This window comes from Scomber scombrus, chromosome 12 (assembly GCF_963691925.1).
Source record: "Scomber scombrus chromosome 12, fScoSco1.1, whole genome shotgun sequence".
In the NCBI taxonomy this organism is placed as follows: Eukaryota; Metazoa; Chordata; class Actinopteri; order Scombriformes; family Scombridae; genus Scomber; species Scomber scombrus.
The window spans coordinates 30,673,599-30,689,398 of record NC_084981.1 but is presented as its reverse complement, the minus strand read 5'-3'; the positions used below and the strand labels follow the sequence as shown (position 1 = coordinate 30,689,398).

Here is a 15,800-nt window from a genome sequence, read left to right as displayed (position 1 = left end):
AATATGAAATAATATAATATAACATAACATAATATAATATAATATAACATAATATAATATAACATAACATAATATAATATAACATAATATAATATAAAATAATATAATATAACATAATATAATATAATATAATATAACATAATATAATATAATATAACATAATATAACATAAAATAATATAAAATAATATAATATAACATAATATAATATAACATAATATAATATAACATAACATAATATAATATAATATGAAATAATATAATATAATATGAAATAATATAATATAATATAATATAATATAATATGAAATAATATAATATAACATAACATAATATAATATAATATGAAATAATATAATATAATATAATATGAAATAATATTATATAACATAACATAACATAACATAATATAATATAATATAATATGAAATAATATAATATAATATAATATAATATGAAATAATATAATATAATATAACATAATATAATATAATATAACATAATATAATATAACATAATATAATATAGCATAATATAACATAACATAATATAATATAAAATAATATAATATAACATAATATAATATAATATAATATAACCTAATATAATATAACATAATATAATATAACATAATATAATATAACATAATATAATATAATATAACCTAATATAATATAATATAACATAATATAATATACAATAATATAATATAACATAACATAAAATAAAATAATATAATATAATATAATATAATATAATATAATATAGTATAGTATAATATAATATAATATAATATAATATAGTATAATAAAATATAATATAATATAATATAATATAATATAATATAATATAATATAATATAATATAATATAATATAATATAATATAGTATAATATAACATGATATAATATAATATAATATAATATAATATAATATAATAATAACTATCAGCTCCAGTTTTATTGTCAGAGTGAGACTTCCTCCTCTTCATCATTTAAACCATCTTTGACGCTCTGCGTGCTGACGTCAGACTAACAGCGTGGTCTCCCACTTCCGGGTGTCGTGAATAAAGCGCGCGTGTTTGTGTCTCGTGATTTCCTCCTCGTGCAGATCTCAGGTGAGTGAGCGCGCGCTGCTTAGGTAACTTTGAGCGGGAGTCACGTAACGTTAACTGTGTTTGTGCTGTTGAACGTGAACGCGCCTGATCCTCGTGCACGCTGAGCTGGAACTCGTGAAGCAGGTAAACTGTTAGTGCACGAGCACGCATTGCACGAGCCCGCAGGTAGAGTGACGTTAACCTGAAAGGTGAGAGCTGATCTGATTGGTTGGCGGCTCAGGTGGGCGGGACATTAGCTTATATCCAGGCTGCTGATTGGCCGACTGAGATCAGCTGATCCTTTAATTAGAACAAAACAGGAAGTGATGAAAAGTACGGAGGCTGAGAGGAGACAGCTGATTTTAATTCAGAGAAATTAATAACAACTAAAAACTTAACGCTCATCACCATAGTAACCATGGTAACTATGGTAACTCCGAATTACGAGCATTAATTTCAGCTGTAAAAAGATAAAATACTTATAATAAAAGTTATAAAATCAATAAATCAGTAATAAATATTTACTGATCAATAAAATAATTACTGTAAATTATATAATTAGATTTTTATTGTCACAATGGAACCAGTTTAATTAATAAAGACGTGAACATTAAAACTCATTAAGAACAAAAAGCTACAGACTGAATGTAATAATATATTAATATTTATATATTTATTTATATATATAAAAACTATACTTAATATATATCTGATGATATCTGTTTAGTTATTGACTTATTAGAATTATAAATAATAGCAGCGTGTGTATATATTATAATAATAATATATAATAATAATAATATATAATAATAATAATATATAATAATAATAATATATAATAATAATAATTTCTCACAGATCTTCAGAAAGTAGATATCTTCACATTTAGAGTATTTAGACTTTTATTCAATAACAAATGATTGTAATGAAGTGATTTAATCATCATTAATCAAACAGCTTGATGATGAAATATTATGTGATTAATAGGACGATGATACATTTTAATGGAAACAAGATTTTTACTTTACATTTTTATTTTTTTAAATATAAAAGTTCATTAACATCGCTCTGGAACAAAGAAGAAGAAGAATGTTAGTTTATAAGCAGAATGACCTGCAGGTGGCGCTGTAGCAGAGAAAATCATTTTAATAATAATGTAATAAACTAATATCAGTATTTCCTGTTTAACTCTTCGCTGTCAGAATGTCGACTACGTCTCAGAAACACCGAGACTTCGTAGGTGAGCCGATGGGAGACAAATCGGTGACGGCGCTGTCGGGGATCGGAGAGATACTGGGCAAGAAACTGGAGCAGCAAGGTTTCGATAAGGTGACGATAAAACCTAAACACGCTAAACACGCGTTTAACGTGTTTAACTTTACAACCTAAAACCCTTAACGAGATATCATTAACATGTTGTTTAGTTTGTGTAACATGTTTAACGTGTTCTCTGCGTGTTTAACGTGTTTAACGTGTTTAACGTGTTTAACGTGTTTAACGTGTTCTCTGCGTGTTAACGTGTTTAACGTGTTCTCTGCGTGTTAACGTGTTCTCTGCGTGTTTAACGTGTTTAACGTGTTCTCTGCATGTTTAACGTGTTTAACATGTTCTCTGCGTGTTTAACATGTTCTCTGCGTGTTTAACGTGTTTAACGTGTTCTCTGCGTGTTAACGTGTTTAACGTGTTCTCTGCGTGTTTAACGTGTTTAACGTGTTCTCTGCGTGTTAACGTGTTTAACGTGTTCTCTGCATGTTTAACGTGTTCTCTGCGTGTTTAACGTGTTTAACATGTTCTCTGCGTGTTTAACATGTTCTCTGCGTGTTTAACGTGTTTAACGTGTTCTCTGCGTGTTTAACGTGTTTAACGTGTTCTCTGCATGTTAACGTGTTTAACGTGTTCTCTGCGTGTTAACGTGTTTAACGTGTTTTCTGCGTGTTTAACGTGTTCTCTGCATGTTTAACGTGTTCTCTGCGTGTTAACGTGTTAACGTGTTTAACGTGTTCTCTGCATGTTTAACGTGTTCTCTGCGTGTTAACATGTTTAACGTGTTTAACGTGTTCTCTGCGTGTTAACGGGTTCTCTGCGTGTTAACGTGTTTAACGTGTTTAACGTGTTCTCTGCATGTTTAACGTGTTTCTCTGCGTGTTAACGGGTTCTCTGCGTGTTAACGTGTTTAACGTGTTTAACGTGTTCTCTGCATGTTTAACGTGTTTAACGTGTTCTCTGCGTGTTTAACCTGTTTAACATGTTTAACGTGTTTAACGTGTTTAACGTGTTTAACGTGTTCTCTGCATGTTTAACGTGTTTAACGTGTTTAACGTGTTCTCTGCATGTTTAACCTGTTTAACGTGTTTAACGTGTTCTCTGCATGTTTAACGTGTTTAACGTGTTTAACGTGTTCTCTGCGTGTTTAACGTGTTCTCTGCATGTTTAACGTGTTTAACGTGTTTAACGTGTTCTCTGCGTGTTAACATGTTTAACGTGTTTAACGTGTTCTCTGCATGTTTAACGTGTTCTCTGCGTGTTTAACGTGTTCTCTGCGTGTTTAACGTGTTCTCTGCGTGTTAACATGTTTAACGTGTTCTCTGCGTGTTAACATGTTTAACGTGTTTAACGTGTTTAACGTGTTTAACGTGTTTAACGTGTTTAACGTGTTTAACGTGTTTAACGTGTTCTCTGCGTGTTAACATGTTTAACGTGTTTAAAGTGTTTAACGTGTTTAACGTGTTCTTTGCGTGTTTAACGTGTTAACGTGTTTAACGTGTTCTCTGCATGTTTAACGTGTTTAACGTGTTTAACGTGTTCTCTGCATGTTTAACGTGTTTAACGTGTTTAACGTGTTCTCTGCATGTTTAACGTGTTTAACGTGTTTAAAGTGTTTAACGTGTTTAACATGTTTAACGTGTTTAACGTGTTCTCTGCATGTTTAACGTGTTTAACGTGTTTAACGTGTTCTCTGCATGTTTAACGTGTTTAACGTGTTTAAAGTGTTTAACGTGTTTAACATGTTTAACGTGTTTAACGTGTTCTCTGCGTGTTAACATGTTTAACGTGTTTAAAGTGTTTAACGTGTTTAACATGTTTAACGTGTTTAACGTGTTTAACGTGTTCTCTGCGTGTTAACATGTTTAACGTGTTTAACGTGTTCTCTGCGTGTTCAACATGTTTAACATGTTTAACGTGTTCTCTGCGTGTTTAACGTGTTCTCTGCGTGTTTAACATGTTTAACGTGTTCTCTGCGTGTTTAACGTGTTCTCTGCGTGTTAACATGTTTAACATGTTTAACGTGTTCTCTGCGTGTTTAACGTGTTCTCTGCGTGTTTAACATGTTTAACGTGTTCTCTGCGTGTTTAACATGTTTAACGTGTTTAACGTGTTCTCTGCGTGTTAACATGTTTAACATGTTTAACGTGTTCTCTGCGTGTTTAACATGTTTAACGTGTTCTCTGCGTGTTTAACATGTTTAACGTGTTCTCTGCGTGTTTAACATGTTTAACGTGTTCTCTGCGTGTTAACGTGTTCTCTGCGTGTTAACGTGTTCTCTGCGTGTAAACGTGTTCTCTGCCTGTTTAACGTGTTCTCTGCGTGTTAACGTGTTCTCTGCGTGTTTAACGTGTTCTCTGCGTGTTAACGTGTTCTCTGCGTGTTAACGTGTTCTCTGCGTGTTCGCAGGCGTTCGTGGTCCTCGGTCAGTTCCTGCTTTTGAGGAAAGACTCCGACATGTTCATCGAGTGGCTGAAAGACGCCAGCGGAGCGAACTCTCGGCAGGCCGGCTCGTGCGCTCAGTGCCTGAAGGAGTGGTGCGACGCCTTCCTGTGAAGCCCCGCCTCTTCCTGTTCTCGCTCCGCTCACTTCCTGTCGCTGCTTCGGGTGGATCTCCGGCTGCGTCGTCATGGCGACCGACAGGTGTTTGTTTACCTGCTAACGAGCTGAATAAAAGTCTGTGAACAGTTTCTGTGAAGCTTCACTGCTGCTGGAATAAACACGCTGCTCCTGAACGCATCACAATAACTATCAATAAAGATTAAATTAAACCTGAAGTTCATTCAGCTGTTATTATTTATTATTTAGTTTTATTTAAATCAGCTTCTATAAAACAGAAACAGCTGATTATTAAATATCTAACAGTCAGAGATGTTTGTTATTGTCCATGAGGTTTAGTTTAAATTTAAAGGGTTAAAATGTGAAAATAAAACACAAATGTGATGTTTTTATTACAAAATTAATATAAAACATTAACATATTAATAAAGACAGAGAGTTGTTTGTTTTCTTAGTAACACTTTATTTGAACATCTTCATCGTGTAACCATCATCATCATCATCAGCGTCTTTATTATTATCAGAGCAGGAAACAATCATGGCTGTCGTTTGGCTCAGCTGAGAGGAGAGATGGAAACGTTCTGCTCAAATAAATACAGCTTAAAATACTTCACTGGTTTCCTTTAATAATAATAATAATAATAATAATAATATTCTGCATTAAAGGAGCAGTTCACTCTTTAACTGTTGCATCACATTAAACACAGTCTGGAGTTTCAAACATTAAAATCAGATTAAATATAAAGACGATGTAAACGTTGCTGCTGGAGTGTTTATGAGGTCACTGTGTATGAAGCGTCTGATTGGACGGTCAGGTTCACTTGACACCTGCAGGTGAGGAGCAGGAGTGTCTCTGATTGGCTGCAGGAGTGTCTCTGATTGGCTGCAACCATTGGTTCATTCATCAATGATCAGCTGAATGTTCATCCAATCAGAGTCCGGAGTCTGCAACACCTAGCTGAGCTCAGCCAATAGGAGCGCAGCGTCTGGATCATCAGGATCTCTTCAGAGTCTCCATGTAATGAAACGTTGCTCCTAAAGCCCAGCTGGTCTCCACCTGCTGGATGGTCCGCGCCAGCTGCAGTACACACAAATACTACCTTAAATACTACTGTTAATACTACCTTAAATACAACTATACACAGTAGAAATACTACTATAAATACTACCTTAAATACTACTGTAAATACTACTGTTAATACTACTGTAAATACTACCTTAAATACTACTGTAAATACTACTGTAAATACTACTGTAAATACTACCTTAAATACTACTGTAAATACTACCTTAAATACTACTGTACACAGTAGAAATACTGCAGTATTGTGAGTGACTTTGGTACCTTGAAGTACTTGGTGGGGGGGAAGCCGAGTTCCTGCAGCAGCACTGAGATGTAAACAAGATCCAGACACAGAAACGGACTCTGAAGAGGAGACGGAGAACTACACACTGATATACACACACACACACACACACACACACACACACACACACACACACACACACACACACACACACACACACACACACACACACACACACACACACACAGAGAGAATCACTGATTAATAAACTGTTCAGGCTGCAGTTCCGTGTTCTGTCCAGCAGGGGGCAGCGTCTCACCTCGTTTAGCAGCATCGATGTAATCTGACACTCTGATGCTTCCTCCTGTCTGCTCCTCTGACAGGAAACAGGAAACACATCACAATCATTACAAAATAAAAGTACATTTAAACATCAGCTTCTTTAAAACATTATTGTATGTATTGTATTATAGTGTGTGTGTCTGTGTGTGTGTCTGTGTGTGTGTGTGTGTGTGTGTGTGTCTCTGTGTGTCTGTGTGTGTGTGTCTCTCTGTATGTCTGTGTGTGTGTGTGTGTGTGTCTGTGTGTGTCTCTGTGTGTGTGTCTCTGTGTGTGTGTGTGTCTCTGTGTGTGTGTGTGTGTCTCTGTGTGTGTGTGTGTGTCTCTGTGTGTGTGTGTGTCTGTGTGTGTGTGTGTCTCTGTGTGTGTGTATGTGTGTGTGTCTCTCTGTGTGTGTGTGTCTCTGTGTGTGTGTGTGTGTGTGTCTGTGTGTGTGTGTGTGTGTGTGTGTGTGTGTGTGTGTGGTACCGATGAGTCCCAGGTCTACAGCTCGATCATAATAATATGAGAAAGCGTAGAATTCAACGTCTGCAGCCTCCGAAGCTTTAAACACTTTCCTGTAGAGAAGCTTCTCCACCTTAATACGACACGCATCATACACCGGTTCACCTGCAACACACACACACAGACACACACACACACACACACACACAGACACACATACACACACACAGAGAGACACACACACACACACACAGACACACACACACACATACACACACACACACACAGAGAGACACACACACACACACACACACACACAGACAGACACACACACACACAGACACACACACACACACACAGAGACACACACACACACAGACACACACACACAGAGACACACACACACACACAGACACACACACACACACAGACACACAGAGACACACACACAGACACACACACACACACAGAGACACACACAGAGACACACACGCACACACACACACAGATAAACACACACACAGAGACACACACAGAGACACACACAGACACACACACACACACACACACACACAGACACACACACACACACAGACACACACACACACAGTGAGGTTCCTACCCGCTCCTGAATGACAGTAAAGAGTAACGGACCAATCAGAGCCCTCCTACCTGCCTTCTGGCCCCTGACGGTGTAGAGGACGTCAGCGTGCTCCCAGCTGCCTGAGTACTCTGGAGCAAGGCAGGGGCTGACCAGCTGGGTGCTGCCCCCCACTGGCACACACACACACAGGGAGGACACACACGTTAACACAGACTGCTCCTTTAAATCATCATCTTTATGAGTGTTTCTGTTATTGTGTCCACCCCCCCTCTGTGCAGCTGCAGCTTCTTCCAGCTGATAAAGCTGCAGAGAAACATCTGGCAGCAAGAAATAAGCTTCCAGTTATTAAAAGATTAGATAATGGCTTATTTATCTGTGTGTGTGTGTGTGTGTCTGTGTGTGTGTGTGTGTGTGTGTGTGTGTGTTAGTGTGTGTGTGTGTGTGTGAGAGTGTGTGTGTGTGTGAGAGTGTGTGTGAGAGTGTGTGCGTGTGTGTGTGTTAGTGTGTGTGTGTGTGTGTCTGTGTGTGTGAGAGTGTGTTAGTGTGTGTGTCTCTGTGTGTGTGTGTTAGTGTGTTAGTGTGTGTGTCTGTGTGTGTGTGTGTGTGTCTGTGTGTGTGTCTGTGTGTGTGTGAGAGTGTGTGTGTGTGAGAGTGTTAGTGTGTGTGTGTGTGTGAGAGTGTGTGCGTGTGTGTGTGTTAGTGTGTGTGTGTGTGTGTGTGAGAGTGTGTGTGTGTGTGTCTGTGTGTGTAAGTGTGTGTGTGTGTGTGTCTGTATGTGTGTTAGTGTGTGTTAGTGTGTGTGTCTTTGTGTGTGTGTGTCTGTGTGTCTGTGAGAGTGTGTGTCTGTGTGTGTGAGAGTGTGTAAGTGTGTGTGTGTGTGTGTCTGTGTGTGTGTTAGTGTGTGTGTGTGTTAGTGTGTGTTAGTGTGTGTGTGTGTTAGTGTGTGTGTGTGTTAGTGTGTGTCTGTGAGAGTGTGTGTGTGTGAGAGTGTCTGTGTGTGTGTCTGTGTGTGTGTCTGTGTGTGTGTTAGTGTGTGTTAGTGTGTGTCTGAGAGTGTGTGTGTGAGAGTGTGTGTGTGTGTGTGTCTATGTTAGTGTGTGTCTGTGTGTGTGTTAGTGTGTGTGTGTATGTTTTTGTGAGTGTGTTAGTGTGTTAGTGTGTGTGTGTGTGTGTGTGTTAGTGTGTGTGTGTGTGTGTTAGTGTGTGTGTGTGTTAGTGTGTGTTTGTGTTAATGTGTGTTAGTGTGTTAGTGTGTGTGTGTGTTAGTGTGTGTGTGTTAGTGTGTGTGTGTGTGTGTGTGTTAGTGTGTGTGTGTTAGTGTGTGTTAGTGTGTGTGTTAGTGTGTGTGTGTGTGTGTGTGTTAGTGTGTGTGTGTGTGTGTGTGTGTGTGTGTGTACATACAGGGCAGAGCCTCCACGCCTCCTAACACAGAGAGCCGAGCTGACATCAGACCCAAACCCAGATAACTGCAGAGAGACACAATAATTAATAGTGTGTGTACCTGTGTGTGTGTGTGTGTGTACCTGTGTGTGTGTGTGTGTGTGTGTACCTGTGTGTGTAGACGGTGTGTGTGTGTTTGTGTACCTGTGTGTAGATGGTGTGTGTGTGTGTGTACCTGTGTGTGTAGACGTTGTGTGTGTACCTGTGTGTGTAGACGGAGTGTGTGTGTACCTGTGTGTGTAGACGTTGTGTGTGTACCTGTGTGTGTAGACGGTGTGTGTGTTGTTGAACATCTGGAAGGATCTGATGAACTCGATCGGTGAGGTCTGGATGGTTTTCTGCACAGAATCAATAATCAGCTGATTAAATCACTGATGAGGGTTCGACCAATCAGATGAGAGGATCCTAAATCACTGATAAGGGTTCGACCAATCAGATGAGAGGATCCTAAATCACTGATAAGGGTTCGACCAATCAGATGAGAGGATCCTAAATCACTGATGAAGGTTCGACCAATCAGATGGGAGGATCCTAAATCACTGATAAGGGTTCGACCAATCAGATGAGAGGATCCTAAATCACTGATGAGGGTTCGACCAATCAGATGAGAGCATCCTCACCTCGTCCTGAGGGCTGAAGGTGATCTGAGTGGATCCTCCTCCGAGATCCAGCATCCCTACAGTGGGAGAGTCTGACTGGTGGAGTCCTCCAGTCAGGAAGTTAACGGTGATCCAGGCAGAGATCCCTGAAACATCAACAACATATATACAGATCTCTCTACAGATGTTTCTACCAGATCTCTTTACAGATGTTTCTACCAGATCTCTCTACAGATGTTTCTACCAGATCTCTTTACAGATGTTTCTACCAGATCTCTCTACAGATGTTTATACCAGATCTCTCTCTACAGATGTTTATACCAGATCTCTCTACAGATGTTTCTACCAGATCTCTCTACAGATGTTTATACCAGATCTCTCTACAGATGTTTCTACCAGATCTCTCTACAGATGTTTCTACCAGATCTCTCTACAGATGTTTCTACCAGATCACTCTACAGATGTTTATACGAGATCTCTCTCTCTACAGATGTTTATACCAGATCTCTCTACAGATGTTTATACCAGATCTCTCTACAGATGTTTATACCAGATCTCTCTGTACAGATGTTTATACCAGATCTCTCTCTACAGATGTTTCTACCAGATCTCTCTACAGATGTTTCTACCAGATCTCTCTCTACAGATGTTTCTACCAGATCTCTCTCTACAGATGTTTCTACCAGATCTCTCTACAGATATTTATACTAGATCTCTCTCTACAGATGTTTATACTAGATCTCTCTCTACAGATGTTTCTACCAGATCTCTCTGTACAGATGTTTCTACCAGATCTCTCTGCAGATGTTTATACTAGATCTCTCTACAGATGTTTCTACCAGATCACTCTACAGATGTTTATACTAGATCTCTCTACAGATGTTTATACTAGATCTCTCTACAGATGTTTCTACCAGATGTTTATACTAGATCTCTCTACAGATGTTTATACTAGATCTCTACAGATGTTTCTACTAGATCTCTCTACAGATGTTTATACCAGATCACTCTACAGATGTTTCTACCAGATCTCTCTACAGATGTTTATACCAGATGTTTATACCAGATCTCTCTACAGATGTTTCTACCAGATGTTTATACCAGATCTCTCTCTACAGATGTTTCTACCAGATCTCTCTACAGATGTTTATACTAAATCTCTCTACAGATGTTTCTACCAGATCTCTCTCTACAGATGTTTCTACCAGATCTCTCTACAGATGTTTATACCAGATGTTTCTACCAGATCTCTCTACAGATGTTTCTACCAGATCTCTATACAGATGTTTATACTAGATCTATTTACAGATGTTTCTACCAGATCTCTCTCTACAGATGTTTCTACCAGATCTCTCTACAGATGTTTATACCAGATGTTTCTACCAGATCTCTCTACAGATGTTTATACCAGATGTTTCTACCAGATCTCTCTACAGATGGTTTATACTAGATCTCTCTACAGATGTTTATACTAGATCTCTTTACAGATGTTTATACCAGATCTCTCTCTACAGATGTTTCTACCAGATCTCTCTACAGATGTTTCTACCAGATCTCTCTACAGATGTTTATACTAGATCTCTTTACAGATGTTTATACCAGATCTCTCTACAGATGTTTATACTAGATCTCTCTACAGATGTTTCTACCAGATCTCTCTACAGATGTTTATACTACATCTCTCTACAGATGTTTATACCAGATGTTTATACTAGATCTCTCTACAGATGTTTATACCAGATGTTTATACTAGATCTCTCTACAGATGTTTATACTACATCTCTCTACAGATGTTTATACCAGATGTTTATACCAGATCTCTCTACAGATGTTTATACTAGATCTCTCTACAGATGTTTATACCAGATCTCTCTACAGATGTTTATACTACATCTCTCTACAGATGTTTATACTAGATCTCTCTACAGATGTTTCTACCAGATCTCTCTACAGATGTTTATACTAGATCTCACTCCCCCCCCTCCCACTGTCTGCAGAGGTGCTCTCCAAGGTGCTGACCCCTCCCACTGTCTGCAGCGGCGCTCTCCAAGGTGCTGACCCCTCCCACTGTCTGCAGCGGTGCTCTCCAAGGTGCTGACCCCTCCCACTGTCTCAAAGGTGCTGACCCCCTCCCACTGTCTCCAAGGTGCTGACCCCTCCCACTGTCTGCAGCAGCGCTCTCCAAGGTGCTGACCCCTCCCACTGTCTGCAGCAGCGCTCTCCAAGGTGCTGACCCCTCCCACTGTCTGCAGCGGCGCTCTCCAAGGTGCTGACCCCTCCCACTGTCTCCAAGGTGCTGACCCCTCCCACTGTCTGCAGCGGTGCTCTCCAACGTGCTGACCCCTCCCACTGTCTCCAAGGTGCTGACCCCTCCCACTGTCTCCAAGGTGCTCTCCAACGTGCTCACTCTCATTCTACCTGCTGGCTCGGGTCAGCGCTGCATATTACAATCTTGATAACGCACCTTTACATTAACAGTGTAATATGAGCTCAATCACTTTGCTCTGCATCAAAACAGCAACGCTCCAGATTTCACCTCACTATGAGACCAACATGCAGAAGCTTCACTGATACTGAATATATTATATATATATATATATATATATATATATATATATATAATATATTCTATCAAAATGGATTAAAAGCAGAAATTTGATGCTGAGTCCACAAAGAAAGAATGTGTGAAGTTATTCATACGTTTACTTTCACATTTTAACCCTTTAGATTTAAATAAACCACATGGACACTAACAAACATCACTGACCGACTATAGAAACACTTGTTTTGCTTTTTCTATGAATGATCTTTTTCATGTCTTTGTGTTTGTGTTTAAAAAGTAAAGAATAAAGTGAGCAGTGGACATGAAGGATGTGTTATTGGGGTCAGACTCATATTTGCTCTCAGCTCAGATGCATTAGAGCCTTTTAGCAGTGACCTCTGACCCCGTCTCATAGGACGTGTATCATAGGAGCTTTACCATAAAACTCTAAGAAGCCATTTTCAAACAAAACAAACAAGTATGCAGATAGACATGGAGCTAAACACTGGCACTTAGCCCCCCCCCCCCCTCCTCACTAACCACTCTGATATCTGCATTAACAATAAGTCGTAATCTGCATCAGAGCGGCCAAAACAGGGCCGGTAATAAGGCCGAGGCGATCCGGCTCCTGAGAGGAGCTGATGGAGGAGTCCATTAGTGGTCCGAGGAAAAAGAAGTTAATTCACTAATCATTAAAAGACATTTATGGCAGAGGAGTAACAAGCTGATCCCCCCCTCACTGAGGGAAGTAACAAGCTGATCCCCCCCCTCACTGAGGGAAGTAACAAGCTGATCCCCCCCCCTCACTGAGGGAAGTAACAAGCTGATGCCCCCCCCCACTGAGAGAAGTATGGCAGAGGAGTAACGAGCTGACCCCCCCCCCCCACTGAGAGAAGTATGGCAGAGGAGTAACGAGCTGACCCCCCCCCCCCTCGATGAGAGAAGGAGAAAACATTTCAGCCTCGCAGATAATCGGCCTCAAGATTAAGTGGGACATTATCCCACATGGCCATAATTGCTTGTATGAACTACTTTAAAAAGGATTGGATTAGATGTGTGTGTGTGTGTGTGTGTGTGTGTGTGTGTGTGTGTGTGTGAGAGAGTGTGTGAGTGTGTGTGTGTGTGTGAGAGCTGCGTGTGCACACAAACATCAGACCTACATGTGACTTCATATAGAAATATAATAAATACCCAACAAACAACAATCGTATTAAAAGCTGCAGAGTTCATTGTGAAGGCAGAGGTCAGAGGTCAGCGCAGGGACAAACATCTGGAAACATCTGCAGTGTTTCACACTCAGGTACAAACATCTGGAAACATCTGCAGTGTTTCATACTCAGGTACAAACATCTGGAAACATCTGCAGTGTTTCACACTCAGGGACAAACATCTGCAGTGTTTCACACTCAGGTACAAACATCTGGAAACATCTGCAGTGTTTCACACTCAGGGACAAACATCTGGAAACATCTGCAATGTTTCACACTCAGGGACAAACATCTGGAAACATCTGCAGTGTTTCACACTCAGGTACAAACATCTGGAAACATCTGCAGTGTTTCACACTCAGGAACAAACATCTGGAAACATCTGCAGTGTTTCACACTCAGGTACAAACATCTGGAAACATCTGCAGTGTTTCATACTCAGGAACAAACATCTGCAGTGTTTCATACTCAGGGACAAACATCGGCAGTGTTTCATACTCAGGGACAAACATCTGGAAATATCTGCAGTGTTTCACACTCAGGTACAAACATCTGGAAACATCTGCAGTGTTTCACACTCAGGGACAAACATCTGGAAACATCTGCAATGTTTCACACTCAGGGACAAACATCTGGAAACATCTGCAGTGTTTCACACTCAGGTACAAACATCTGGAAACATCTGCAGTGTTTCACACTCAGGGACAAACATCTGGAAACATCTGCAGTGTTTCACACTCAGGTACAAACATCTGGAAACATCTGCAGTGTTTCATACTCAGGAACAAACATCTGCAGTGTTTCATACTCAGGGACAAACATCGGCAGTGTTTCATACTCAGGGACAAACATCTGGAAACATCTGCAGTGTTTCACACTCAGGTACAAACATCTGGAAACATCTGCAGTGTTTCACACTCAGGGACAAACATCTGGAAACATCTGCAGTGTTTCACACTCAGGGACAAACATCTGCAGTGTTTCATACTCAGGAACAAACATCTGGAAACATCTGCAGTGTTTCACACTCAGGTACAAACATCTGGAAACATCTGCAGTGTTTCACACTCAGGGACAAACATCTGGAAACATCTGCAGTGTTTCACACTCAGGTACAAACATCTGGAAACATCTGCAGTGTTTCATACTCAGGAACAAACATCTGCAGTGTTTCATACTCAGGGACAAACATCTGGAAACATCTGCAGTGTTTCACACTCAGGTACAAACATCTGGAAACATCTGCAGTGTTTCACACTCAGGGACAAACATCTGGAAACATCTGCAGTGTTTCACACTCAGGGACAAACATCTGCAGTGTTTCACACTCAGGAACAAACATCTGCAGTGTTTCATACTCAGGGACAAACATCTGGAAACATCTGCAGTGTTTCACACTCAGGTACAAACATCTGGAAACATCTGCAGTGTTTCACACTCAGGAACAAACATCTGCAGTGTTTCACACTCAGGAACAAACATCTGCAGTGTTTCATACTCAGGGACAAACATCTGGAAACATCTGCAGTGTTTCACACTCAGGTACAAACATCTGGAAACATCTGCAGTGTTTCACACTCAGGTGCAAACATCTGGAAACATCTGCAGTGTTTCACACTCAGGGACAAACATCTGGAAACATCTGCAGTGTTTCACACTCAGGGACAAACATCTGCAGTGTTTCACACTCAGGGACAAACATCTGCAGTGTTTCACACTCAGGTACAAACATCTGGAAACATCTGCAGTGTTTCACACTCAGGGACAAACATCTGCAGTGTTTCACACTCAGGTACAAACATCTGGAAACATCTGCAGTGTTTCACACTCAGGGACAAACATCTGCAGTGTTTCACACTCAGGTACAAACATCTGGAAACATCTGCAGTGTTTCACACTCAGGGACAAACATCTGCAGTGTTTCACACTCAGGGACAAACATCTGGAAACATCTGGAATGTCAGCTTTATGTCATATTAAACCTTATTAAATGTAAACAGGAAACTTTTATTTAAATTAAAGAATAAAGTTGTTTTTGATATTTTAACGTTCAGGATTAAAGGAACCGAATCAGTGTTTGGAGCCTCTAGTGGCGACTGGAGGAACTGCAGATGTCACCAAATACAGCCGATGATCAATCAATGATCAATCAATAATTAATCATCTGTTAATCGATGATGGTGATGATGATGATGATGAAGGTGCGTGATGATGAAGGTGAGTATGAGGGTGATGATGATGATGATGAAGGTGAGTATGATGAAGGTGAGTGATGATGAAGGTAAGTGATGATGATGAAGGTGAGTATGAGGGTGATAATGATGATGAAGGTGAGTATGATGATGAAGGTGAGTGATGATGAAGGTGAGTATGAGTATGATGATGATGGTGAGTGATGATG

At 39.7% G+C, this 15,800-nt stretch overlaps 2 protein-coding genes across 3 annotated transcripts in view; one reads left to right on the top strand and one right to left on the bottom strand.

The window, feature by feature from the left end:
* The first annotated feature begins 1,038 nt into the window (after nt 1-1,038).
* LOC133991964 (barrier-to-autointegration factor-like) lies at nt 1,039-5,048 on the top strand. The gene is made up of 3 exons (XM_062430588.1): nt 1,039-1,116; nt 2,298-2,424; nt 4,768-5,048. The coding sequence occupies exons 2-3, from the start codon at nt 2,299-2,301 to the stop codon at nt 4,912-4,914; spliced, it is 273 nt and encodes a 90-aa protein (XP_062286572.1). The 5' UTR covers nt 1,039-1,116; nt 2,298; the 3' UTR covers nt 4,915-5,048.
* A 348-nt stretch (nt 5,049-5,396) lies between these two features.
* Nucleotides 5,397-15,800, bottom strand: part of entpd6 (ectonucleoside triphosphate diphosphohydrolase 6) — a 20,335-nt gene continuing 9,931 nt past the window's right edge. The window contains exons 6-13 of one of the 2 annotated variants that reach the window (XM_062430393.1): nt 9,671-9,795; nt 9,309-9,388; nt 9,012-9,076; nt 7,679-7,780; nt 7,031-7,171; nt 6,543-6,599; nt 6,262-6,368; nt 5,397-5,994 (exon numbers count right to left, since the gene is read on the bottom strand). In XM_062430393.1, coding sequence (XP_062286377.1) covers nt 5,911-5,994; nt 6,262-6,368; nt 6,543-6,599; nt 7,031-7,171; nt 7,679-7,780; nt 9,012-9,076; nt 9,309-9,388; nt 9,671-9,795 — 761 coding nt within the window. In that variant the 3' untranslated portion in view covers nt 5,397-5,910. The remainder of the gene's footprint in view (nt 5,995-6,261; nt 6,369-6,542; nt 6,600-7,030; nt 7,172-7,678; nt 7,781-9,011; nt 9,077-9,308; nt 9,389-9,670; nt 9,796-15,800) is intronic. The other variant, XM_062430392.1, reaches the window with a different exon arrangement.